The sequence below is a fragment of the Aquarana catesbeiana genome, linkage group LG03 (genome assembly GCF_042186555.1).
Source record: "Aquarana catesbeiana isolate 2022-GZ linkage group LG03, ASM4218655v1, whole genome shotgun sequence".
NCBI lineage: Eukaryota > Metazoa > Chordata > Amphibia > Anura > Ranidae > Aquarana > Aquarana catesbeiana.
The window spans coordinates 130,571,633-130,599,607 of NC_133326.1; the positions used below are offsets into that span (position 1 = coordinate 130,571,633).

A 27,975-nucleotide genomic window follows, 5' to 3' on the forward strand; every position below is an offset into this window, starting at 1 on the left:
CAGAGTATTGGCAGGGTATTGGCAGAGTATTGGCAGGGTATGGCAGAGTATTGGCAGGGTATGGCAGGGCATTGGCAGGGTATGGCAGGGCATTGGGGAACAATGAGGTCTTAGTCGGAAACTTTTTGCATGGCCTTTCCAATAGAGTGAAGGATGAATTAGCAGGAAGAACAATCTCCGCTGATCTGGACAAAGTCATCTCCTTGTGTAACCAGATCGATATTCGTTTTCAGGAAAGCGACGCCAGCACTCCTTGATCCTTAGTCAGCCTGAGCTCCCCTCTCTTTGACCCGTGGAGCATTCCCTGCCAGCTGAGGAACCCAGCTTCAGGGATCTGCTTTACCAATTTCTTGTCATCTACCTGGATGACATTCTCATCTTTTCGGATAATCTGTTTGTTCACAGAGACCATGTCCGGATTGTACTTCAGCGCCTTCGAGAAAATAATCTGTACGCCAAGCTGGAGAAATTTTCTTTTGAATGTTCTGAAGTCCTGTTTCTAGGAATGCTTTGTCTTTAACTTCGGTCTTCGTTTGGATCCTGGAGAGGTCTCAGCCATTACCAACTGGCCTCTTCCTGCCGGCCTCAAGGCCACACAGCGCTTTCTTGGGTTCACTAATTATTACAGGCAGTTCATTAGGAATTACCCCTCTATTGCTGCGCCTATTATTGCCTTAAACAAGAAGGGTGCTAATGCCAAGGAGTGGCCCCCTGAAGCCGTCTCTGCCTTTCATAATTTGAAACAGGCCTTCATGTCTGGACCTTTGTTGAGAGGACCTGACCCTAGGGATCCATTTTTATTGAAGTGGACGCTTCCTCAACTGGGGTGGGAGCTGTGCTTCTTCAATCCTTTGGGGAAAAATATCAACCATGTGCGTTTTTCTCCAAAAAAAATTCTCAGGCAGAGAAGAATTACGCTATTGGTGATAGGGAACTTCTTGCAATTAAATTGGCGCTGGAGGAGTGGTGTCATCTCTTGGAGGGTTCCCCACATTCCATAACAATTTTCACTGACCATAAAAATCTGCAGTACTTACAGAATGCCAAACAATTGAATCCCAGAAAAGCCAGGTGGACTCTCTTCTTTTCCCGTTTTAACTTCACCATTACATTCAAACTAGGTTCCTGCAACAGTCGGGCTGATGCACTCTCTAGGTCTTTTGACATTCAGGATCAGGAGCCTACCCCTGAACCGGAAGCCGATCATCCCTACCTCATGCATCCTTGCCCATTCTACCACCCTGGAGTCAAAAATGCCTCCTGGCAGGACCTTCGTCCCCACTGAGCTAAGATCCTTCGTTGGGGACATGACTCCAAGGTGGCAGGTCATGCTGGGTTCCTTCGATCCTTCCTCATCGGTCGTTACTACTGGTGGCCTACTCTCCGTTCGGATGTCAAAGACTACGTTAAAGCTGTCGTGTCTGTGCCCAGTCTAAATCCTCCACGCAGGCCCCTGCTGGTCTTCTCATGCCCTTGCCCATTCCCGAGGAGCCCTGGTCTCACATAGCCATGGACTTTATCACTGATCTTCCACCGTCTGAGAATAATATGGTCATTTGGGTGGTAATCGATCGGTTCTCCAAGATGGCTCATTTTGTTCCTCTTCCTTGTCTCCCTTCTGCTCCTGCTTTGGTTCCCATTTTTGTTCAAGAGATCTTCCGCCTCCATGGGGTCCCTTCCCATATTGTTTCTGACAGGGGTGTTCAATTTACACCTCATTTTTGGAGAGCCTTCTGCAAATCCCTCAATATTGTCTTGGATTTTTACTCTTCGTACCATCCTCAATCGAATGGACAGACTGAGAGGTTTAATCAGGTGTTAGAGGTCTTTTCCGCACCTTAGTTTCTGCTCATCATGGCGATTGGTCCTCTCTACTCCCGTGGGCAGAATTCTCTCACAACAATCGTGAACATCAGTTCTCAGAAAACACCCTCTTTCACAATTTATGGAAGACACCCTCAGCTCCCTCTTCCTATGACCTGTTCTCTGGATAGTCCATTTTACAACAATCATTCAATTCTATTTGCGTTAATGTTCATGATACCCTCCGGGCAGCTGCTGAAAAATTTAAAGGTTTTGCCAACCATCGTAGGCGGTAAGCCGCCTTCTCTACAGCCTGGAGACAAGGTCTGGCTTTCCACCAGAAACATCAAGCTCTGGGTTCCTTCTCATAAATTTGCCCCAAAATTCATTGCCCCGTACACCATAATTTCAAAGTTAAATCCGGTTTGTTTTAAACTGCAAATCCCTAAAAGCCTCAAGATCTCAAACTCTTTTCACGTTTCCCTCCTGAAGCCTTTAGTCCTCAATAAGTTCTCGTCCTCTCCCTGCATTGGTTCCAGTCTCTGAGGATAATCAGGAGTACGAGGTTAGTCACATTCTGGATTCCCGACTCTGTAAAGGCAGTCTTCAGTACCTCGTGCATTGAAAAGGTTTTGGTCCCGAGGAGAGGTCTTGGATCTCTGCATCGGATGTCTTTGCACCTCGTCATTTGAGGATGTTTCATTTGAGGTTTCCCTCCAAGCCTGGGCCCAAGCGAGGGAGGAGGAGGCCTTGTAAAGGGGGGGGGGGTACTGTCATGACTCTGCAGTAATACCTTCATGCCCTGTCTGTCCCTTACCTGGTCTGTGTATCAACCTTAGGGCTTGCACTCTCACACCTGCATGGTTAAGTAATCTTTCCTCAGTGTGGCTCCACCCTAACCTAAACAGAAACCACTATTTAACACTGTGTTCTCCAAGCCTGCCTTGCCAAGCAATATTATGCGTTTGGTTTCCTCTCTCCTGCTTGCCTTGTGCTCTACGTCTGTCTCTGTTATCTTGACTGCTAGTTGCCCCGACCTTTGACTTATCTCCTGACTATCCCTTGTTGTCCTGGTTTGCTGCTTCCTCTCTATCCTCCTGTAGCCTACGGTGAGCGTGAGCTAGGAGACCCTGGGGGCCGCGACCTGGAGCCAGTTGCAGCGCAGTCCAGCCTCACCACTAAGGGCTCTGGTGAACACCTGCTGGCTCTTAGACTCCACACCCTGGGGAATCTATGCTCTAGCTCCCAGTGGGATCCATGTTGGTGCTCCAGTGGACCTGCCTTCCTGAACCTCCCAGAGTTCCATCCACAGCATTCAGTCATAGGGTCCACTACCTAAGCAGTGCACTCCTGATTCCAACGGTGTGCATCTATCACCTGGACTCAGGTGACCTGATAGTTTGCTTGGCCATGGACCCGGCTGATGTGCCACTACCTGCTGATGATCAGCTGCAGGGCATGTATTAAATGCTTATTTGTAAAAACAAACTATTTACATCATCATGGCAAAAGGCAACCGGAAGCTATATGCAAAACAGGAGTCTGAAAATATGTAATTGACACAAGTTCCTTGCTTCAGGAATGGTAGATGTACAGAACCATCACTTTATCAGCAACAGAGGGCGGTTTTAAAGATTAAGGAGCACAAAGTGGAAGTCAAGTTTTGAACCTAAATAGACAGGCCAGTGTCTGGTCATTATATGATGAAAGAATAAAAAAAAAAAAAAAAAAAAAAAAAAAAAAATCTGAGTCAAACCTGGAAATCCCTTAGCTTGAGGCGTCCCTGTGGGGTGTTGAAGAAAATGTCTCTTTGGGAGATCTTTTCCCCACTGCTCTTGCTTAGCTCTTGACACACTTGAAGAGTACGTTCCCAGTTATTTATTTTGGCTTTCACTTCCACATTTCGAGGCATCTTGTACTGAAAAGCAAAAACCAGGGTGGGATCATGAAAGAAACTACCTCTGGAGTTCCTACATGTACATACTGCGTACATACGTGCATGTACAGGGAGTGGGTTTTTTTTCTTGTTACTTTTAGTTTGACAATAGGTTTATTACCTCAATGCAAAGAATGCATTAAAGTGGTTGTGACCCAAAAAAAAAAAAAAAAAAAAAAAAAAAAAGAAAAAAAAATAATAATATTATCCTGAACCTTTACAGCAGGATACACAGCATAGTGCTTGTGCTGTGTCATTTGTCCCCATCTATGTTCTAAAAAAACTGGTTTATCCTCCTTGTTCCTGTGTCCCCAGTTTGTGCTGACCACAGTAATCCTGGCTGCTGATCCTGGATTACCGTAGTCAATTTACGTGCCTCCATCATCTTGCTGTCTCTCCTCTCTCCCTGTCAGCTTGGGAGTCTGTGTTATTCGTGTCCTCCCCGTCCCTCTGGGCCACTATAGCTGATAAAATTACTAGTGACAAATCCTTTAAACCCCTCTCTGATGTTAAGATATAATATGCAGTATATGTTTTTTTTAAATAATTCAGCAAAACACCTAATTTACAGTGCCGCAGGGCCCTCACATGACTTCCCTGGCTCTCCTTCCTGCTGACGTCAGCGAGGAAACACAGCCCCTCCCAATGTAGTGCCCGGACCAATGAAGGAGAGCGCCGGCAGGTCACGTGAGCACCCAGCCGCGCTGTATAATAAGATTATATGCAGAATCATTTTTAAAAAGCACGCACAATGCACAATATATCTTCATTTAAGAGGGGATTACAGGATGGACAGAGCAACAAACACGACTAATAAAGTAAAGTGGGAAAGGTCACCTACAAAGGGCAGTCTTTAACGCAGGGCAAATGGGGCACCTGCCCTGGGCCCAATCTTTGTTGGGGGGTCCAAAGCATTGAGTCCGCACTACTTGTGAATTGGGGCCCACGATGACGCTTTGCAGAGCGCACAGAGGACACATGAGGCTGTATTCCCGAGCTAGCCAGCAGAGAGGGGGCGGGGCAGGGAACTCCACTGATGCTCTTACCCCACCCCATGCCTGTATGCTCAGGGTGGAGCAGTTGTAGTGAGAGCAGAGTGTGGAAGCCCTGCCCCCGGACCTCTGGCTGTATGCGGTTTTCTCGGCTGGCCAGGTATGTCCTTACACCCATAAATTGCCTGACTGCTGAAACCCTGAGCTGTGTTATTCAACTGTAAAGCTGTGCATTGCTGAAAGTTCTCTGACCATCTCCAGTAGCATGTCCGCAGTCTCCGATTGTCTCCTGTAGCATGTCCGTAGTCTCCGATTGTCTCCTGTACCACGTCCGCAGTCTCAGATGGTCTCCTGTACCATGCCCACAGTCTCGGATGGTCTCCTGTACCATGTCCGCAGTCTCTGACTGTCACCTGTAGCATGTCCGCAGTCTCTGACTGTCACCTGTAGCATGTCCGCAGTCTCTGACTGTCACCTGTAGCATGTCCGCAGTCTCTGACTGTCACCTGTAGCATGTCCGCAGTCTCTGGTCATCTCCTGCAGTATATTTCCAGTCTCTGGTCATCTCCTGTAGTATTTGTATTAATGTGCTGCTTTACTTGCTCAATTATTTGGGATTGCTCCACTTCACAGTGAGTTGTAATAATGTGCATTAACTTGTAGCAACCAAATAGTGAACAGTAGTGATCTGCTGTAATCTCTAGCAACCAGTGAGTGGTAATGATGTGCTGTAACTCCTAGCAACCAATCTGTGAGCACTATTAATGTGCAGTAACCTCTGGCAACCAATTGGCAAGCAGAAATTATGTGCTGTAATCTCTAGCAACCAGCTAGTGAGCAGTAAGGATAGGCTGTAACCTCTGGCAACCAATTGCTGCATGATCTGCTCTGCATCTACCTGCTATTTTTTGTATGTCTCGGAATTGGGGGGGGGGGCAAGAAAATGTTTGCCCAGGGCCCAATCAATATTAAAGACAGCCCTGCACCTACATCATCCCCTAAGGTCACCAACATTCACCATATACTCACCTCCTCGTGGTACAAAAAAAATACTCCCGCCAGTCACAAACAATCACGATATTTTAGACTGACCAATCACAGAGCGGTAAACTGGCTGTCACTAGAGCGCCACACCTCCCGCAGCTTAGATGTCTCCACTTCCGGGTTGATGGTACTAGACAGGGGCGTTTATGATTCTGATATGATGGATCCGTAGCAATACACATCGTGTATTAGGCACATATCTCCTACAATATACTGTGCATTTGGGGTAATGAGATAAATGTGTGTCGTATGATAAGCCTACCACCAATACAAAGCTTCCCCCCTGTGCTGCGGACAGCTGTTCATCAGGGCTCTGCAGTCTGTGTAGGGGGTGTGCGATTGGGTCCAGCGGGGAGTATCCCTCGTTTTGATTGGCTGGATGAGCTGACGGTCGGCCAAGCTGGCATGTGTCCACATGAGGTGACGAGGAGAAGTGCAGGCTGAGCTGGCCATGGTGGAGTGGTAGCCGGCAGTATGCAGTGTGTGGGAGGCGCCGATCCTCAGACAGGGGATGAGGAGAAGAGCGGGGAGTCTCCTGTCAGTCCGGACGGAGAACAAGCGGTCCGGGCAGTGACTGAACCCCCGGGGGAAGCCTCCTGCCCTCCATCCTCCTCAGTGGAGCCTGTCTCCCCGGGAGGACGAAGAATGGAGCTGAGCGATGAGCTTCGAATGAGAGCCTTCACCCTGTGCCGGGAATACCTGGGGGGAGCCTGGGGGAGCATCCAACCCAAACACATCCGGGTCTCTGTGGTCAGGTAATGTCTGCCCCACCCCTCTCATCTGTCATTACTAGTGCTTGGGGGTCCTATTATATCTGTCAGCACACCCCACTAATCAATCATTACAGCAGAAGAGCGCAACGTTTCGGGGTCACACAGGATCCCTTCATCAGACATGTGAGAAGGAGAGACCATCCAATGTGAGGATTACTGGATGTTACCCTAAAGTGCAACGTCACCCCAAAGGGGAACTTCTGCTTTCTGCCCTCTCCTTGACTCAGGGACTTTTTTTTTAGGGGGGGGGGGTGTTGATAGGTATTCGCTCCCACTTTCACTCCGATCACCCAGATGATCTAATTAGAAGTTACTTTGCGGGACCATTCACTAAGCACAGCCACAAGGAGTCACAACTGGCTTCCCTTGGCAAACATGTCGGGGACCCGAAGACCAGTGAAGATCCGGCCCGGGTGAGGACAGCGCTGGATCCCTGGACAGGTAAATGTCGTGTGTCTTTTTTTTTTTTTTTTCTTTTTTTAAAGTGGAGGACCACCCTAAAATAGAAAATAGCATGAAAAATCTTGAAAAAAATAAAAAAAAAACATTTGAAAAAAATTTTTTTTTTAAACTTACCTGAACCCTTGTTGCTAGGCAGTCTTCCTAATCTGCCTCTTCCGTGGCGTGTTCTGCTCCTAACTGAGCGGCCCCATTGCCTTCTGAGAACCGTGTGTGTTCCCAAAAAAACGTGGGGCCATTCACAGATCGCCGCGCCTGCGCAGTAAAAAACTGGCAGTGAACCCGCAAGGCTCCACTGCCTGTTTCCCTTACTTAAGATGGTGGTGCCAAGAGCCAAGGGACGGGTTGGCCTCGGGCAGCCGACATCACGGGCACCCAGGACAAGGTCAGTCTACTTATTTAAAGTCAGCAGCTACAGTGTTTGTAGTTGCTGACTTAAAAAAAAACAAATTATCGTGGCCGGAATCCCGCTTTAAGGGCCCTTTCACACTGGGGCAGGGGCGGCATCGGCGGTAAAGCGGCGCTTTACCGTCGGTATGCGGCCGCTAGCTGTTTCTCTGCCGCTAGCGGGGGGTAAAAGGGTTGAAAACCACCGCAAAGCGCCTCTGCAGAGGCGCTTTGCTGGCAGTATAGCCGCGCTGTCCCAATGTGCAGGAGCGGTATACATTCCTCTCCTTCACCGCTCCAAAGATACTGCTAGCAGGACTTTTTTCCCGTCCTGCTAGCGCACCGCTCCAGTGTGAAAGCCCCGAGGGCTTTCACACTGGAGAGACAGCAGCGGCACTTTCGGGTCGGTTTGCAGGCGCTATTATTAGCGCAATAGCGCCTGCAAACCGCTCCAGTGTGAAAGGACCCTAAGAGTGGTAGATAGAAAGTAGCTGTGGCGCTGCTTTATATGATGAAAGACTTCTACTCCTGGTGTCAAGGTGGACACAATTAAAGGATAAGTCCAGCCTGAGCTCATTTGGCTGTACTTCTCCTATGGATCACCGGAGTGCAATTCGTTCTGCTTTCCTTTGACTCGTTTATAGCAGAGATCGGTCTGAAGTCTGCTCTCTGCTGACGTCACAGAAATCGATCCATTCACCGTGTCATCCCAACAATAAAGCCTGGTTTTGCCAGTTGCCTGGACTGACACCCGTCTCAGGCTCTCAGTGAGCCGCTGAGACAGGTGCTGCCCGCCCCTCCACAGCTCAGCGCTCCAGTGAGTGCAGGGGAGTGGAGAGCCGCTGATTGACAGTCAGCAGCACTCTGCTTAGGGAGGTGCTATATTTACCAATTGATAACCTGTGATAGAAATAAAATGCTATAATTAATACATGTGCAAAAATTTCCTCTGAAAATGTGATATTACAGGTATAAAAATATTATACATTTATTGTAAACTTAAGCATGCCATACATGGTCGAATTTCGAATGAATTTTCTTTTCAAAATCAGAAAGTTTTTTTTTTTTTTTTTTGTGATCCGATGATGCCACCTTTGATTTTCGAAATTCGGCCGACCAAGCCTTCAATTTCACCTCATGTTGCTACAGAAAAGAATTTTCGTGGCCGGGAATCTTCTTTTCTCTCCGTAAATTTTCTTTTCTTATTACATTTCTCACACGATTCTCCCATCATTGATTAGAAAATCGTTAGTTTTTCAAAAAATTTCCAACATGTCCAATTCCTCAAATTTGATTGCCGCATAAAAATCGTCCGTTGTTGCAGCCCACTAATGGTGCGAAATTCGTATGAAAATTCTTTCGTACGATCTTCGAAAGAAAATTCTTATGAAATTCGAACCGTGTATGGCCGGCATTAATCCCAACAATATAATAAATTCATAAACAAATGCTTATTTAAACAGAAAAGTGACAAGTGCTAAAAATAAGAGTCCAAAGTAATACGCTGGTGTAAACGTAATACCAGCAGTTTAATACACTCATAAACAAATGCTTATTTAACCCCTCGCCGAACAGCCACTGTCATTTTACTGCAGCTGGTCGGCACAATCCCGCGAACCGTCGTAGCTATACGTCAGTTTGTGGGATCGGGATAGCAGATGCGTGCGCCGCCCACTGCACAGCGGGAGTGCCGATGGTCGTGGATACGAGAGGCAGAACAGGGAAGTGTGTGTGTCTGTGTGTGTGTGTGTGTGTGTGTGTGTGAACCCACAAATCCTTGTTCTGTTCTGTGAGGTGTGACAGATCGTGAGTTCCTATTAGCTGGGAACCACGATCCATCACTTCCTGTCCCCTCCCCCTACAGTTAGAAACACACACAGGGAACACAATTAACCCCTTGATTGCCCCCTAGTGTTAACCCCTTCTCTGCCAGCGACATTGTTACAGTAATCAGTGCATTTTTATAGCACTGATCGCTGTATAGATGCCAGTGGTCCCAAAAATGTGTCAAAAGTGTCCGATGTACCCGCCATAATGCTACAGTCCGATAAAAATCGCAGATTGCCGACATTACTAGTAAAAAAAAAAAAAATAATAAAAATGCTATAAATCTATCCCCTATTTTAGACGCAAACCAATCAATATACGCTTATTGCGATTTTAATGTTTTTAATTTTTTTTTTACCAAAAATATGTAGAAGAATACATGTCGGCCTAAACTGAGAAAAAATTTGCGTTTTTTTTTTTTTTTTTTTCAAAATTGTCCCTGTTTTTTGGTTTATAGCGCAAAAAATAAAAACCGCAGAGGTGATCAAATACCACTAAAAGAAAGCTCTATTTGCGGGGAAAAAAGGATGTCAATTTTGTTTGGGTGCAACGTCGCACTACCGCGCAATTGTCAGTTAAAGCGACGCAGTGCCGAATCGCAAAAATGGGCCCGGTTATTCAGCAGCCAAATCTTCCGGGGCTGAAGTGGTTAAAGTCATTGTAAAGTCTCGTGTTTATTTTTTATTTTATTTTTTTAATACTAATGTTATACTTGCCTGCTCTCTGCAGTTGATTTTCCACAGAGCAGCCCAGATCCTCCTCTTCTCGGGTCCCTCTTTGCTGCTCCTGGCCCATCCCTCCTGTCGAGTGCCCCCACAGCAAGCAGCTTGCTATGGGGGCACCCAAGCCGAGCTGCAGCTCTGTGTGTCCATGCAGACATGGAGTTGCCGTTCGGCCCCGCCCCCTCTCTCCTGATTGGCTCCCGCAGCTGTCAAAGTGAGTTAGCCAATCAGGAGAGTCCCGAACGGCCAAGGGATTCGTTGACTTTGTTGGACAGAGAAGGACCTAAAGTAAGAGGGGGGGGCTGCTACACACAGAAGGCTTTTTATCTTAAAGCGGGGTTCCACCCAAATTTTGAACAATATCTGTATGTATTCTCTTCCTTGCCTAGATGCTGACATGCCTTTTAAAAAAATTTAAATCGCCGTAATTACCTTTTATTTTTCTATTCTTCTTTGCACTTCCTGGTTCTCCTCCCATGGGAGTAGGCGTGTTTCTAGCCTCTCCCAGACTCCTGGGAGCTAGTCTCAGGCTTCCCAGGATGCCACTGAGCATGTGCGGGAACGAGCGGTGAATGCTGGGAGCACAGCATTCACAGCATCCAGGAAATAAATGCTTGTGGGCTTCAAATGCCCACAATGAAGATGGAAACCGCCTGCAGTGAATAATATAAGTTATTCTTTCCGACGAAATCTGACACAGGCGGACATATTACACACAATATGTGAGTATGTAATGCTGAGAAGGAAAGTTTGTGAATGAACTAAAAAAAAACAAAAAAAACGATAGATAGGTGGACCCCTGCTTTAATGCATAGAATGAATTAAGCATTGCCGTGGTGGCCAGGCTTCGTTGGGGGGCTGTATGTCATCGATGGTGCAGAGGAACTTTGGGAGGAAGGAGAGGCATACAAACTATTTTTGGCCAGTGTGTGCTGTAGATGATGTTTACCCCCTGGTGGAGAGAGCTTTTTGGTGATTGCGGTAAAAGAGGGGGAGCATGAGTGGGGACTAGGGGTGCAACGGATCGTCATTGATCTGTGATCCATACGGATTAACCTCCGCGGATCGGGACACCCGCGATCCGCGGAGCGCTCTGTGGCCTCGGCCATAGGAAAGGCCGCGGCTTCGGCCTAGCTCCGGAGCGGCGGCCATCTTGGTACACCCGGCAGCCGTTTACCACGTGATCGCTCCGTCAAATGACGGAGCGATCACTTGTAACAATGACGCCGGTTCCTCTCTCCCCTCTGTGTACTGATCTGTACAGTGGAGGGGAGAGTTCGGATGTACTCTGCAATGCCCTGCAATACTCTGCCATACCCTGCCACTACTCTGCAATACCCTGCCAATACTCTGCAATGCCCTGACAATACTCTTCCATACCCTGCCAATACTCTGCAGTGCCCTGACATTACTCTTCCATACCCTGCCAATACTCTGCAATGCCCTGACATTACTCTTCCATACCCTGCCAATACTCTGCAATGCCCTGCCAATACTCTGCAGTGCCCTGCCAATACTCTGCAGTGCCCTGCCAATACTCTGCAGTGCCCTGCCAATACACTGCAGTGCCCTGCCAATACTCTGCAGTGCCCTGCCAATACTCTGCAGTGCCCTGCCAATACTCTGCAGTGCCCTGCCAATACTCTGCCATACCCTGCTAATATATTATTACAGTGGGGGAGATTTTTTTTTGTTGATCCGAAAATGATCCGAACCGTGACTCCTGATCCGAGGAACGATCCGAACCGTGAGTTTTTTGATCCGTTGCATCCCTAGTGGGGACACCGGCACACCGCATGACCTTGTGAAAATATGCACTGTTGTTGAAGCACTCAGCATTATATTATGGATTTATATGTTTAGCACTTGTCATTTTCTGTTTAAATAAGCATTTGTTTATGAATTTATTATACTGTTGGGATTATGTTACTCAGCTCTCAGTCTAAAGCTGGATACACACTATACAACATTTGTTGTTCAATTCCTTTTAGATTTACTTTCAACCATGTAGTGCAAGGGCCTGCCTGATTGCATACAATTTGAAAGTTTTTAGGTTTGACCTGATGTTATATGGTTTTGATAAATTTAAAGGAAAAAATTTAAAGAAAATTGTATAGTGTGTCTCCAGCTTTAGAGGCGACAAGGGATAGATGCAGCTGAGATGGGTGAGAATGATGTATTTGTGGCCCACAGCTTCTTGAAATATCACATCACTCCTCCCAGGAGGCACAGTACAGTACATGATGTGGTGGCAGGCTGTAAGAAACTGGCGGAGACAGTGGTCCCCCTGATGATGTCAATGACGGTGTAGGGCAGGGTGTGCAGCAGATTCTCTTCAGAAAATTGCTGAGTGTGAATGTTTTTTGTGCATAATACACCTAAAAAAGTTCGGGGTAAAAAGTAGTATGGCAGGGGGTGAAATCCCTGTTTAAAGCAGTAGTAAACCACTGGCTGCTTTTTTTATTTTTTTTCAACCTGCAAGGCAAAGTTATAATGTGCTAGTATGCATCGCATAGGTCCTTCAAACAGTAACAATGTAAAAAGAAATGGGCTTGTATTAACATTACAGGGTCACATGTGAATGTGATACCTGCCTGTATGCTTGCTGTGTTGATCATCATCTAGTATTAATAAGGCCTTGTTGGCACGGACATACTTAAAGCCCAGCTCCAGGCAGATGTATGTCCTTAAATGCCAATTGTCTGTACCTATACAATGTATCCATTGCTGTTATGAGTCATCTGGTGTATTCTGTGCACTCCGACTCTTGGCTGTATGGAGTGTCGACATGGCAGGTACAAAGATTACACATTGATCACAAGCGTTTCCTGTGGATCTTGCACAATGTTTGCTTTATTCAAATATTTAGGCTTAATGTACGCGGGAAACTTCTCCCGAATGATTTAACTTGACAGATAGTAACCGATGTTTAGAAACGTCCGTTTTGCCGGGTTTACATGCTGCTTTTAGCCGCGTTTTGCGTTTAGGAGCATTTTATTTATTCTTCAAACAGTCAAAAATGTATCTCCAGAAACGCCTGTTAACAAAATGCAACGTTAACAAGCTGTTACAGGCGTTTGGTGTTTTAAATGCCTCTGAACATCCGTCCTGATTGTATTTTTTATTTTTTTTTTTTTTTTGCTTTACAAAAAATGCTTCTAAACTCAACTGCCTAGAAACCACTAGAAACGACCCTGTGTACATGTACTGATAAGATAACATAAAGGCGAGTTCAGGGGCAGCTAAAAAAAAAAAAAGCCCAACTGCTCCTTAACGTTCGTTTACCAGCAGCAGTGTACATGAGGCCTTAGTGTTGCAGTATAGGATAATTAACCTGTAGACAATGATTTATTATGAGTTGTAATATAGGGTAAATAACACAACAGTAACTTTAATTTCATCATGTGTGCTCGGTACTTAGCCAAGACATAATTTATATTTGAAATTGGAAATATGTGAGCCGCTGTTCCTGACACCTTCAGTGAGGGTGTTGTGCCAGTTGCCTTCATCATACCAGCCTTTCCAAAACCTTTTTGTCCTATAGAGAAACTCTCAAAAGAATTTTAAGGTCTCGAGGAACCCCTGCTAAAGAACCTTTTCTGTCATCCCTTCACAGTAAAATAGCATAAAGAGTAAGCTTGCTCTATTCTTCAAAATAAATTAAAGTGGTTGTAAAGGCTTGAGGTTTTTTCCCTTCATGCATTCTATGTATAAAGGGAAAAAACCTTCAGTATGCAGCAACCCCCTCAACACCCCCCATCCCTTTCTCTATACTCTTTTACGCACCTGAGCATGATCCAGTTATGTGCATGAGTGCAGAAGCTTGCCTGGGTCTCTCCCTTCTCATTGGCTGAGGCAGCAGCGGGAGCCATTATCAAGCAGCTTGCTATGGGGGAACTTATCAGGGGGGAGGGGCCAGGAGCATCGGTGTGGGATCTGAGAAGAGGAGTATTAGGGCTGCTCTGTGCTAAACCATTGCATAGACCAGGTAAGTATATCATGTTTGTTATTTAAAAAAAAAAAAATCTAAACCTTTACAAATGCTTTAACCACTTGCTGCCCGCCATATAGCAAAATGACGTCGGCAAAGTGGTTGCCATATCCTGACCTGACGTCATCAGGATATCAAGCTGCTGCGCGCCCCGGGAATCGTTGTTGCAGTGTGTCAGTCTGACGCACCGCAACTCTGATCTAGGTAAAGAGTCTTTGACAGAGACTCTTTACCACGTGATCGCTGGTGTCCAATTACGGCTGATAACGATGTAAACTGGAAGAGCCATTGATCGGCTTTTCCTCATTCGCGTCTGACAGACGCGAGCAGAGGAGAGCCAATCGGTTGCTCTCCTGACGGGGTGGGGAAGGGGGGGGGGGTCTGTGCTGATTGTTTATCAACGCAGACCCCTACTCGGATGGCCACCACGTTGGACCAGCAGGTATGCCGCCCTAGACCACCAGGCAGCTGCCAATCGCTGCCCATGAAAAATGCCTGCCAGTGATGCCTATCAGTGAAATTCAGTGCCGTCTATCAGTGCCACTAATAAGTACCTTTCAGTGCCCTTTGGTGCCTGGGCAGGAAGGTGTGAAAGTGCCTGGTATTGAAGTGGTTAATAATGGCTAGAAAGTAACACAGATCGTGATTGTATTTGTCAGTGGAGACATGCCCTTTGATTGTGATTGGTCTAGAAGTGAATGACATTACTTACATCAAATGTCAGTAGGAATTGCCTCCTTACATTGGTAATCACTGTAGGTGGGAGATCAGTCTGTGATTGTTCACAGCTCAAGAAACTCCTATCAACCTCCAGGGAAAGCCGGAGTCATTCTGATACATGAGCATCAATACTTTCTGAGTCACTGACCTTCAATTTGCAAATCGGACATTCTGACTTTCCTTGTCACATGCTTGTTTTTGGTCAGTGACACAGGACATACCGTATTGTAGCCGAGGACTGCAGTATAGTTAGCATTTCCACAAGGAGAATAACCTAGTCAGTCTCTGTATTTCTCTCAGCATGTTTTTCAAGTTGTATTCTCCACTTCCCGACCGGCGCACGCCGATGTACGTCGGCAGAATGGCACGGCTGGGCAAATGGACTTGCAGGTACGTCCATTTAAATTCCCCGCCGTGCCATTGCATGCGCGCCACTGGCGGCGCTTGTGCCGGCCAGGAGCTCCGTGAGGGGATACCCGCTCCGTGAGGGGATACCCACGATCGCCTCACGGAGAGGACGAACAGGGAGATGCTGATGTAAACAGCATCTCCCCGTTCTGCCTAGTGACAGTGTCACAGATCACTGCTCCCTGTAATCGGGAGCAGTGATCAGCATAGTTACACACACAGCCCATCCCCCCTACAGTTAGAATCACTCCCCTAGGACATACTTAACCCCTCCCCACCCCCTAGTGGTTAACCCCTTCACTGCCAGTGTCATTTACACAGTAATCAGTGCATTTTTAATCGCACTGATCGCTGTATAAATTACATTGGTCCCAAAAATGTGTAAAATATGTCCGCCATAACGTCGCAGTCACAATAAAAATCGCTGATCGCCACCATTACTAGTAAAAAAAAAAAAAAAAAATATTAATAAAAATGCCATAAAACTATCCCCTATTTTGTAAACGCTATAACTTTTGCGCAAACAATCCATAAACGCTTATTGCGATGATTTTTCTTTTTTTTTTTTTTTTTTTTTTTTTACCAAAAATATGTAGAAGAATATGATCGGCCTAAACTGAGGAAAAACATTTTTTTTTATATATTTTTGGAGGATATTTATTATAGCAAAATGTAAAAAAAAAATGTGTTTTTTTTCAAAATTGTCGCTCTTATTTTGTTTATAGCGCAAAAAATAAAAATCGCAGAGGTGATCAAATACCACCAAAAGAAAGCTCTATTTGTGGGGAAAAAAAGCATGTCAAATATGTTTGAGAGCCACGTCGCACGACCGCGCAATTGTCAGTTAAAGCGACGCAGTGCCGAATCGCAAAAAGTGCTCTGGTCAGGAAGGGGGTAAAATCTTCTGGAGCTGAAGCGGTTAAAGTGGATGTTAACCCGAATTATTTATTTATTATTTTTTTTTTTATATCATAGTGTAGAGTATAAGATTTCTTATCATTTGAGCCCAGTCTTGCCACACAGAGTTAATCCATCTCTGAGCAATCCTCTTTTATTGTTCAGTGAGAAAAATCTTGACAAACTGAGAAAAACTTTGTCAAATCCTCCCCCTTGCTGTGAGTGACAGGTGATTTACATCTCGTGCACTAGCCTAAGACACAGGTATTATTTTTTAATTCCCTCCCCCACTCCTTTCTTCAGCAGCTCTGCAAGGATTGGCTGTTCCACACCTCAGCATGATTTGGCATGCTGAAGTCATGTGGTTACTTTTCCTGTCTTTGCACTGGATGTTAGAGATCATAGCAGAAGTTCAGTATAAGAAATACACAGGAGAAAATGCATATTGACAAGAGGAGTGTAGAGGTGGGCGGGGAGTCTACTGACATCACGACTCCACCCACCCACAGAATCTGTCGTTTTTTCGGATCTCATAACATACAGAGGGGAGACATTTGACAGGTAAAGGTACATGCAGGAAGCATGTATATCCTTATAGAAACCTGACTCCACGAATATGACACCCCTTCTCCTGCTTCCCTCTCCCAGGGTGGCCTTCACTGGACTCACTCCCCTAGGCCTAATGGACGCATGGGAGGTGGAGTGGGATTCCTCCTATCCCCCCCAGAGCACCTTCCAGGTTATTCACCCTCCTCCCTCTTTTTCCCTCTCATCATTCGAAGCCCACTGTATACGTCTATTCTCTCCTACTTCCCTAAGAATTGCTGTGATCTACCGGCCCCCTGGACCATTATCGACTTTCCTTGATGAGTTTTCTGCCTGGCTACCCTACTTTCTCTCTTCGGATATTCCCACAATCCTTCTTGGTGATTTCAACATCCCTGCTAATACAAACACTCCTGCCACTTCTAAACTTCTTAGTCTAACCTCTTCATTTGACCTGAAGCAATGGGTACAGGCTTCTACTCACTCTGATGGCAACACGCTTGACCTTGTATTCTCCTACCTATGCACTCCATGCAACTTCTCAAACAATCCTTTCCTCTCTCCGACCACCACCTTATTAGTTTCTCTCTCCCCCTGTCTTCCACCACCTTTCCCTCCAATTGCCTAACCATCACCCATAGAAACTTTCGCAACTTCAACTCCTCTCTCCTCTATTCTGCTACTGACCACCTCTATGACAAAATCTCTCCCCTGTCCTGCCCCAACCAAGCCACGTCCATCTACAATAAATCTCTGTCCTCCACCCTGGACAAGCTCGTTCCCCTCACTACACGCAGAATCAGGCCTCGACCCCTACAACCCTGGCAAACAGCTGACACTAAAATTCTCAAACGTAGTCGTGCTCTTGAGCGTCTGTGGCACAAGACTAAGTCTCTCAAAGACTTCAACCAATACAAATCTGCCCTACAAAAATACTATTCTTTCCTCCATACTGCCAAGCAAACCTATTTTACAACTCTTATTAACACCTTCTCATCCAATCCCCATAAACTCTTCTCTACCTTCAACTCTCTACTTTATCCTCCACCGCCTCCACCCACTGACTTACTCACTGCCCAGGAAATCGCTAATCACTTCAAAAACAAGATTGATACAATCCGTGATGAAATCTCCATTCTACAGGTATCTCCCCCAGCTAAGACCCCATGTCAACAGATACAAGTGACACTCCCCCTATTCAAATCTGCTACTACAGACGAAGTTGCTAAACTCCTTTCTATCGCCCACCTAATCACCTGTCCCCTGGACCCTATTCCCTCTCAAATGCTACGGTCACCCTGTGACCCCATCCTACGCTCTCTAACCCACATCTTCAATCTCTCCCTTACCTCTGGTATCTTCCCCGATGCTCTAAAACATGCACTGGTCACCCCCATACTCAAAAAGCCGTCCTTGGACCCTACCAATCTTAACAACCTACGTCCTATCTCCTTGCTCCCCTTTTCCTCTAAACTCCTTGAACGCCTGGTTTACAACCAACTGAGTGACCACTTCATTAAAAACAACCTTCTTGATCCCCTTCAATCTGGATTTCGCCCTCAACACTCCACAGAAACTGCTCTTTTAAAACTCACAAATGACCTACTAACTGCAAAAACCAACGGACACTATTCTGTACTCCCTACTTCTGGATCTTTCAGCTGCCTTTGACACGGTTGACCACCCCCTCCTCCTCAAAAAACTTTACTCCCTCGGTCTCCGTGACTGTGCTCTTCAGTGGCTCTCATCCTACCTATCCCAACGCACCTTCAGTGTCACTTACAATTCTACTTCCTCCGCTCCTCTTCCCTTCTCTGTCGGGGTCCCCCAAGGTTCTGTTCTTGGACCTCTTTTATTTTCAATCTACACCTCTTCCCTGGGTCAGTTGATAGCCTATCACGGCTTTCAATATAATTTCTATGCTGATGACACACAAATCTATCTCTCCACCCCTCAACTCACTCCATCAGTCTCCTCACGCATCACTAACTTACTACCCGACATATCTGTATGGATGTCACACCACTTCCTCAAACTCAACTTGTCCAAAACCGAGCTTATAATATTTCCTCCCCCACGTGCCTCTTCCCCTGACTTCTCTGTCAAGAGCAATGGCAAAACCATCCACCCGTCCCCACATGTCAGGGTGCTAGGTGTTATCCTGGATTCTGAACTCTCCTTTCGGCCCCACATCCAATCACTTTCCAAAGCTTGCCGCCTCAACCTCCGCAACATCTCTAAACTATGTCCCTTTCTAACCAGTGAAACCACAAAGCTCCTGATTCACTCCCTGGTTATCTCTCGCCTTGACTACTGCAACTCACTCCTCATTGGCTTACCTTTTAAATAGACTATCGCCCCTTCAGTCTCCGTTCCATCCAAGACCTCCTGCTCTCTAGCTCCCTCATCCCCTCCTCCCATATCTGCCTCCAGGACTTCTCCCGAGCCTCGCCTATCCTCTGGAATTCCCTACCCCAATCTGTCAGACTGTCTCCAAATTTATCCACTTTTAGGCGATCCCTGAAAACTTTCCTCTTCACAGAAGCCTATCCTGCCTCCATCTAACAACTGCACTATTTTCTCCATTAGCTCATCCCCCACAGCTATTACCCTTTTGTATAACTTGACCCTCCCTCCTAGATTGTAAGCTCTAACGAGCAGGGCCCTCTGTTTCCTCCTGTATTGAATTGTATTGTACTTGTACTGTCTGCCCTAATGTTGTAAAGCGCTGCGTAAAACTGTCAGCGCTATATAAATCCTGTATAATAATAATAATTATAGATAACCCCTATGGCAGTAGTTTAGAAAGGATGACATTGGGTTTACATCCACTTTAAATATAAACTGTTTGACTTTGACAGTCTGTTCTAAATCAGTGGTCCCCAAACTGTGGTCTAGATGCGGCCCTTTGCCTGCTTTTAGCCAGCCCTTGGAGCACTATTTCCATCCGCTGATACCAACAATGGGGAAGAATTCCCCCCACTAAAGCAAATGAAGGGCCAGAATTCCTCCCAATGACGCCAACAACGAGGCCCACTGACACCAATGATGGGGCACAGTTCCTCCCACTGACACCAAAAACGAGGCATTGTTTATTCCCACCGATGTCCAGACCTTTTCTACTCCCAATAACCACAGTCTGGCCCCCCTTAAGTCTAAAGGACAGTAAACTGGCCCTCTCATTGAAAAATTTGGAGACCCCTGCCCTAAAGCATCCATCCCTGGAAGGAGACTCTTCAATTCAAGTTGACTACCGTGTGTATATGCTCCTTATTTATTGCTGTCTGGGTAGCTATGAGAGATATTCTGCTCACTTCCTGTTCTCCTCCTTCCTCCTTCCTCCTTCCTCCTTCCTCCTTCCTCCTTCCTCCTCCCTCCTTCCTCCTTCCTCCTCCCTCCTTCCTCCCCCCTCCTTCCTCCTCCGTTTAGGGAGGAAATTCTCTAATCTACTCTGAGAATAACAGAAAGATATACTGTATATAATATTGGAGGTTGAATCTGGTAAATATCAGACTAGGAGATCACATTTTTTAGTTGGACCCCTTTCACATGGGGGCGCATGTAATGTGCCCTGTTCCCATGTGCCCTGCCTGCATGTAATATGCCCTGCTCCCACATAATGTGGCTTGCCTTCATGTAAACGTTTACTTTAAATGTAATTGTAATGCCTTCTATTACCTCCAGTCTATCAGCCTTCACCTTCTCTGGGTTCAGATGCTGATCTTCCCTGCACAGTCTTTAAAGTATTTTTTTTTTTAACAACAAACATGGTATACTTACCTGCTCTGTGTAATGGTTTTTCACAGAGCAGCCCAGATTCTTCTCTTCTGGGGTTCCTCACCGATGTTCCTCAGAGTGCCCCAATAGCAAGCTACAAATTATAGTATAGTGTGCCCCTATAACCAGGTAAAAAAACTTCTGCCTTTACACCCACTCACTTCTTGCCCAGGACTACATGTCCCATGAGGCATTGCTCCTCACACATTCACAAGTTCTCAGGCACTTACTGACATGTATGGACGGTGTACTGAGCTGTATGTGTGCTGCACTGTATTTCCTGATATGTAAACAAATATTGCATTCTGTATGCAGGCCAACTAATCGGCTAGCTGATTACTCGATTATGAAAATAGTTGACAACTATTTTCATAATCGATTAGTTGTTTCAGCCCTACTTGGAATGCAGTTCAGTTAATACTGCGCATGTATGCTAAATCCTAAGGTTTACTCAGTGTACTGTCTTCTATAATCCTGAATCCATAGACTGTGTGATGGGAGGGTGCTTCCTGCATCTGATTTGTAATTTCCTCTCTCCCTCTGCGACTTTACCAATACAACCTTCCCAGGGCAGATAATAACATTGTTTTTTGGGCACTGTAATAATCCGATTTTCTGTATAAAGGAGTCCACAGTCATGCTTGGAAATGGCTCTGCTGCATTACAAACAGGTAAGAAAACTGGGTTCACAGGGCACCTCATCACTGACAATATAAAGTGTGGTGGACGGGTCTTTATAGCAATGTCTGGGTGAAAAACAAAAGACCTAAGCGACTTTGAATGTAATGCACATTTAACCCAAGACTTGGGATAAAAGCCTTGCAAGAGTAATATTTTTAGTTAGAATGTGCAGCTTATTTTCCGGTGACATGTAAGGCCAGCTGTCCATGTGTCCTTACAAATCCCTTCACCACATAACATGGTATAAATTATTGTCAGTACTGTGTCATTACAATAAAGCTTTGCTCAGGTCTGTGCACTCTGGCTAACAAAGCTGTCATCTTCCATTTTAACCACTCTCCTTTCTATTCTCCAGCTTGCAGTTCAAACACTTCTTGCACTTGGCAAATTTTTCATTTGAGGTATTCCAGTCAAGCAGCAGGGAAATTCGCTTTCAATTTAATAATGTGTTCTGAAATGCCATTGTCAAATGTTTCATTAAGTAAGAGTAGTTTATTTAAAGCGGAGTTCCGCCTGATAAAATATTTAAAAGTCAGCAGCTACAAATACTGTAGCTGCTGACTTTTAAAATAAGGACACTTACCTGTCCAGGCCACCCACGATGTCCTCACCTGAAGCTGACCCGTCCCTTGGCTCCAGGTGGAGGCGCCAGCATCCCGAGTAAGGGAATCGGGAAGTGAAGCCTTGCGGCTTCACAGCCTGGTTCCCTACTGCGCATGCTCGAGTCGCACTGCACATTTTTAGTGGTCCCTGCTGTCTTCTTTGACCTGTGTGTCTCCCAGAAGACAGCAGGGGGGGGGGGGGGCGGAGGAGGGGCTGGACATGGCATAGATCACCATGGATACTGCGGCGATCTTTCACCAGAAGTGGGAGCAAATACCTGTATTAGACAAGTATCTGCTCCCCTCCCCCCTGAAAGGTACCAAATGTCACACTGGAGGGGTGGAGAGAGGAATCTGGACAGTGGAAGTTGCATTTCTGGGTGGAACTCCGCTTTAAATGTTGGTGTTGTGAAGTCCTATTAGGTTTAGCAGGAACCAGCTGAATTTTGATCTGTGTGACCAACTTTGGTTAAATGGTCCTGCTGGAAAAACAGTACTCTATCAGTGGCTGCAGCGCTGATCAGTTTATTCTGACAGGGAAGAGGGGAGTCTCAGCAGCCAGAATATGATGGCGCAGCGGAAAAAATCTCTGCATTCACATTACTTGTGGGGATCTGACAATTTGTTTTTGTTCAACACACTAGTTAAATGAAAAGAAAGCTACCCGTGCATAACCTGCTTTAGATACATGGCTGCTTAGTTGTAGGTCTTGTAGTAGCCCTATACAAAAAAGTTAGAGGAGCTCCAGGCTCCTTCAGAAAAATTCAAGTTAGCAGCTACTGTAGCTGCTGACTTTTAATATTAGGGCGTTTTACCTGCCAAGGAATTCAGCGGTGTCCTCGTTCGTGCCACCATCTTGACTACGGGAAACCGTTAGTGCAGCCCTGCGGCTGCACAGGTGGTTTCCTACTGTGCATATGCGAATGTGAACGAGCTAGCTGCAGGGGGAGGGGGCCAAACTTCCGACTCAGTTCGCCATGGCAAACTGAGCCGGAAGTGGGAGCTGGTACCTGGTTTTGACCCCCCCCCCCCCCGTCTAAAAGGTGCCAAATGTGGCAGCAGAGGCAGAAAAACAGATTCCTCTTTTGTGTGGAGCTCAGATTTAATTTTTTACCTTCGTGAATGCGTTGCATTAAAATAAAAAAACCTGCTGTGTACTTATCTGTGCCCCATCTCAATCCAACGCTGTGCATTAGAGCAGCTGCTCTACCCCTTCTTATTGGCTCAGTCAATCACAGCCAGTGAGGAGAGAGCAGGGGATGGGGCTGAGCCCAGTCATGGACACACAGAACAGGGCTTGGTAGCAAGCATGTATGAGGGCCCCAATAACAAGTGACTTTCTATGGGGACACTCGACCGGGGTGGGAGTCAGAGCCCAGAATGCCGGTGGGTAATTCGAAATGAGGGAGATTGAGGCTGCTCTGTACTAAACCATTTTTTTAATTATTATTTTGTTTTCCTTTAGAATCCCTTTAATTCGGCAGAGCTGCATCTTGATGACAAAGACAGAGCTTCTCCATCAGCCTCTGGGCTTTTTTTCCACAATAAAAAAAAAACAATTAAGCTGACTGGCAGCCTCCTCCTTTTGGCAGTGGTTCTTGGGTGTTTGCTTCTGGTTTTCTTTTAAAGCACAAGTGCATGAAGAGCAAAACTGTAGGAGACCTTGGTCATGCAGAAATCTGTGTTACCATCCCACAAGGCCGAGGCTGCTGATACTCAGAATCTGAGATGTGCACATAACAAGAGATAAAGTAGATTGGCTATCATTCTCTATGTCTAGATCCCCAATCTGTACAGATACTGTCTTTAGTCCTACACATGTGCTTCATTACAATAAGCAGTATGGGGCCCATGGGGCACCAGACCTGAACAGGCTGGACATTGGTAATATGGATTTCTATCAGACCAGTATACTGAGTTATATGTAATTTGCTGCAAAGGTGGGAGGGTATGGTGCTAGGTGTTCACTTGCCTATCATCTCGCTAACCTAATTCTCATTTCAATGCTTATACCTGTTCTCTATACTAAGTTTTAGTTTTGTATGATTGATTTTCAGTGGCGGTCTCAGTAACCTGTTGTATAAGTGCAGTCTCGTAGACACTGTTCAGAGCCAGTCCAATGAGCCACGACAAGTTCTCTTGCGGCTGTATGGGGCTATCCTGCAGGTAATGTGGTGTTTCATTGAATACATTATGTTGTTTTTTTTAAATAACATGTTTATAAAAAAAAAAAAAAAATTAGGCACTGCTTCCTTTTTTTTTTTTTTTTTTTTTTTTTTTTTCTCAAGCATTTTTGTTATTGGTTTTGTGTAGGAAAAAAGTTAATTCTAAGGCCAGTTAAAGCCAGTTGCATGGGTTATGAAAAAAAAAAAAATGCAATATCAGTGATTTGCTAAGGTATAAGACCAGTCACCCTTCACAAAGAGTAAGCAGCAGTAACCAACATACTCAAAGAACACCAAGGAACACAAGTGCCTCCTTGTATTGTTAGATATTTGTTTATCCTGGAGTTCAGCTTTAAAGGCTTAGTACCCAGTGTTATACAGCGAATGTTACCTATTTATTGTTAAGCCATGGTAGAAGCAAAATAGGCTAGGTCAATGTGACAAGGCATAAGGAGGTAGGTGGGCTACAGCTAACAGGCGACCTACAGTGGATATAAAAAGTCTACACACCCCTGTTAAAATGTCACGTTTCTGTTATGTATAAAAATGAGACAAAGATAAATAATTTCTGAACTTTTTCCACCTTTTTAATATGACCTATAAACTGTACAACTCCGTTGAACAACAAACTGAAATTGTTTAGGTGGAGGGAAGTGTAAAAAACAAAACAAATAAATAATATGGTTGCATAAGTGTGCACACTCTTAACCACTTCCCGACCGCCGCACGACTATGTACGTCCTAAGTTTGAACGGGGATATCGTTGTTATGGCAGCAGCTAGCTGCCATAACCCCGGTATCCCCGTTTTCGTGCGGCGGCCGGCTTTCAAATAAAAGTGGTCCCTGCGGCGGATTCGCCGCGAGATCACTTTTATCGGTGGCGGGAGAGGGCCCCCCCCTCCCGCCGCGATCCGGTGCCCTCCGTCGCTTACCGGAGCCGTCGGTAGCGGCGGAGGCGATCGCGTCCTCTGCCGTGCTGTGTATAGAGACGAGTGAGGCCGAGATGGCGCTCACTCGTCTCCATGACACTGCTGGGCGGAAGCGACGTCAAAACGTCACTTCCGTCCACGCCTCTTAAAGGCATATTTTTTCAAATGTCATTTTTCTAAATGACTTTTTTTTTTTTTTTGCATTTTAGTGTAAATATGAGATCTGAGGTCTTTTTGACCCCAGATCTCATATTTAAGAGGTCCTGCCATGCTTTTTTCTATTACAAGGGATGTTTACATTCCTTGTAATAGAAATAAAAGTGACACAATTTTTTTTTTTTTTTTAAAGTGTAAAAATAAATAAAATATTGTAAAATAAATAATAAAAATAAAAAAAAAATTTTTTAAAACCCCCCTGTCCCGACGAGCTCGCGCGCAGAAGCGAACGCATACGCGAGTAGCGCCCGCATATGAAAACGGTGGTCAAACCACACATGTGAGGTATCGCTGCGACCGGTAGAGCGAGAGCAATAATTCTAGCCCTAGACCTCCTCTGTAGCGCAAAATATGCAACCTGTAGAATTTTTTAAACGTCGCCTATGGTGATTTTTGAGGGTAAAAGTTTGACGCCATTCAACAAGCATGACATGTTGGGTATCAATTTACTTGGCGTAACATTATATTTCACAATATAAAAAAAAATTGGGATAACTTTACTGTTGTTTTATTTTTTTATTCAAAAAAGTGAATTTTTTCCAAAAAAAGTGTGCTTATAAGACCGCTGCGCAAATACGGTGCAAAAAAAAGTATTGCAATGACCGCCATTGTATTCTCTAGGGTGTTAGAAGAAAAACCATATATAATGTTTGGGGGTTCTAAGTAATTTTCTAGCAGAAAAACCTGTTTTAAACATGTAAACACCTAAAATCCAAAACGAGGCTGGTCTTAAAGTGGTTAAACTTATACTTTGTTGAAGCACCTTTTGATTTTATCACAGTACTCAGTCTTTTTGGGTATGAGTCTATCAGCATTGCACATCTTCTCATGGCAATATTTGCCCATTCTTTGCAAAAACACTCCAAATCTGTCAGACTGCGAGGGCGTCTCCTGTGCACAGCCCTCTTCAGATCACCCCACAGATTTTCAATCAAATTCAGATCTGGGCTCTGGCTGGGCCATTCCAAAACCTTATTCTTCTTCTGGTGAAGCCATTCCTTTGTTGATTTGGATGTATGCTTTTGGTCGTTGTCATGCTGAACAATTAAGTTCCTCCTCATGTTCAGCTTTCTAGCAGAAGCCTGCAAACCGCCCCAGTGTGAAAGGGGCCTTAATGTTACTGTAGGCCACTTGGCAGCCTCCCCGACCAGTTTTCTTCTCGACTTTTCATCAATTTTGGAGGGCCGTCCAGTTCTTGGTAATGTCAGTGTTGTGCCATCTTTTCTCCACATGGTGATGGCTGTCTTCACTGTCTTCCATGGCATATCTAATGCCTTGGAAATTCTTTTGTACCCTTCTCTTGACTGATACCTTTTTAACAATGAGATCCCTCTGATGCTTTGCAAGCTCTCTGCGTACCTTGGCTTTTGCTGTAGGATATGACTAAGAATAGGTCAGGAAAGACCTACTAGAACGGGTGAGGTTTTACTTGGGGTTAATCAGAGGCACTTTAAATGATAGCAGGTGTGCCCCTCCCCCGAAAGATTTCAGTTTGTTTTCAATTGAGTTGTACAGTTTATAGGTCACATTTAAAGGTGGAAAGTTCTGAAATGATTTATCTTTGTCTCATATTTTTTTTTTACATCATAGAAACCTGACATTTTAACAGGGGTGTGTAGACTTTTTATATTATAGGTGCATGTTAGCTGTAGCCCACCTACTGGTACCTTCTTTTGCCTTGTCACATTGACCTAGCCTATTTTTCTTTCACTGTGCCTTCACAGTAAATATGTGCTGATGGGTAAAATTAATGACTATATTAATCTCTTGCTGTAAAATTGCTACCCCTTGACCTAAAAACGATGTGCATCTTGGCTTCATAAGGAAGTTTCAACTCTTGATCTTTTTTTTTTTATATGTAGGGTGTGGATTCTCTTGTTCTGGAGAGTGTCATGTTTGCAATACTTGCCGAGCGATCCCTGGGTCCTCATTTGTACGGTGTGTTCCCACAAGGTCGCCTGGAAGAGTACATTCCGGTAAGCTGTTCAAACTGAAAAAAAAGATTTAAAGATGATAGTAACTGGTTAATTTTTCAGACACCACTATTCGACTTCTAAAAGAACTGTTTTTTTGGATATATGGTTGGAGAGTGAACTTTCTGGGAAAAAAAAATGAAAAATGACAGCATGTGTTAGGCATTAGTAGTTTATGGTCCAAAAAAGTTGACATTTGTTTTATATTTTACTTGACAATTGCATCTCTCAGAAAGTATGCATGATCTTTCTTTTGATTCTTGTCTTTTGTATGACTGGATATTGTTCATCTGTTTTGGTAGCAAATTTTAGTTGCAGCCTCAACAAGCAGAAGTCTACATGGTGCTTCTGTCTTTTTTATTTTGTTATAATGTTTAGATTTTCTGTCACTTCCTGCCCTGATGACCACGATAACAAAAACCCACGACAGTCATTTGTGATGCACAGTGCTTTTGCAAGCCATATGCAGGTCAGATTGGGTTTAAATAGAAAACGGTTGAACTGGTATTTGCTGACCAATGGACACCTTGGGATAATATGCTGTGTGGATTAGAATAAAAATCTATGAAATGAAAATCTTCCCTGAACAGTGGAAGTTATTATTTTCTGGTACAATTTATTGAAATATAAGAAAAATAACAGTCGTAGTAATCCCACAAAGGGGATATGAAGGATAGACACAATATAGCAACGCAGGATGTGTCATAAGGTGTAAACTATCAAACAATAACCCTCCGACTAAGGTGGGGGGTCAACACAGGGTGCCTGAGCCATAGGGTTCAGGGGCTGGGGTGGGTAAGGGGAGTGCGTCAGTCCACTCAAAATTGGGATGAACACAAAGATATGAGGAAAAGGATGAGAAGAAATGAGGAGGGGCAGGGTGACCCAGAGAAGTGAAGAAAGAGAGGAAGCATAGCAGGAGAAGGAAAGGGGAGAAAAGCAAGGAAGATAGGAGAGAAAGTTCCCCCCAGACTGGGAGGTGGAAGAAATGAAGTAGAGAGTCTGCTCGGGTGCAGGGTTAGTAGAGCTTAAGAATACAATGGGCCCACACCTTAGGAAACAGCTTGGGAGTTGTGGAGGATACTGGTCATCTTTTCATTGATCACAAGGGTTGTTGGGATGCTCTT

The 27,975-nt window shown here is 45.1% G+C and overlaps 1 protein-coding gene across 1 annotated transcript in view; it reads left to right on the forward strand.

Annotated features, from left to right (window-relative positions):
- Positions 1-5,912: 5,912 nt before the first annotated feature.
- Positions 5,913-27,975, forward strand: part of CHKB (choline kinase beta) — a 59,069-nt gene continuing 37,006 nt past the window's right edge. The window contains exons 1-3 of the mRNA XM_073619230.1: positions 5,913-6,530; positions 23,623-23,731; positions 26,738-26,851. Of these exons, the coding sequence (XP_073475331.1) occupies positions 6,250-6,530; positions 23,623-23,731; positions 26,738-26,851 (504 nt within the window). The 5' untranslated portion in view covers positions 5,913-6,249. The remainder of the gene's footprint in view (positions 6,531-23,622; positions 23,732-26,737; positions 26,852-27,975) is intronic.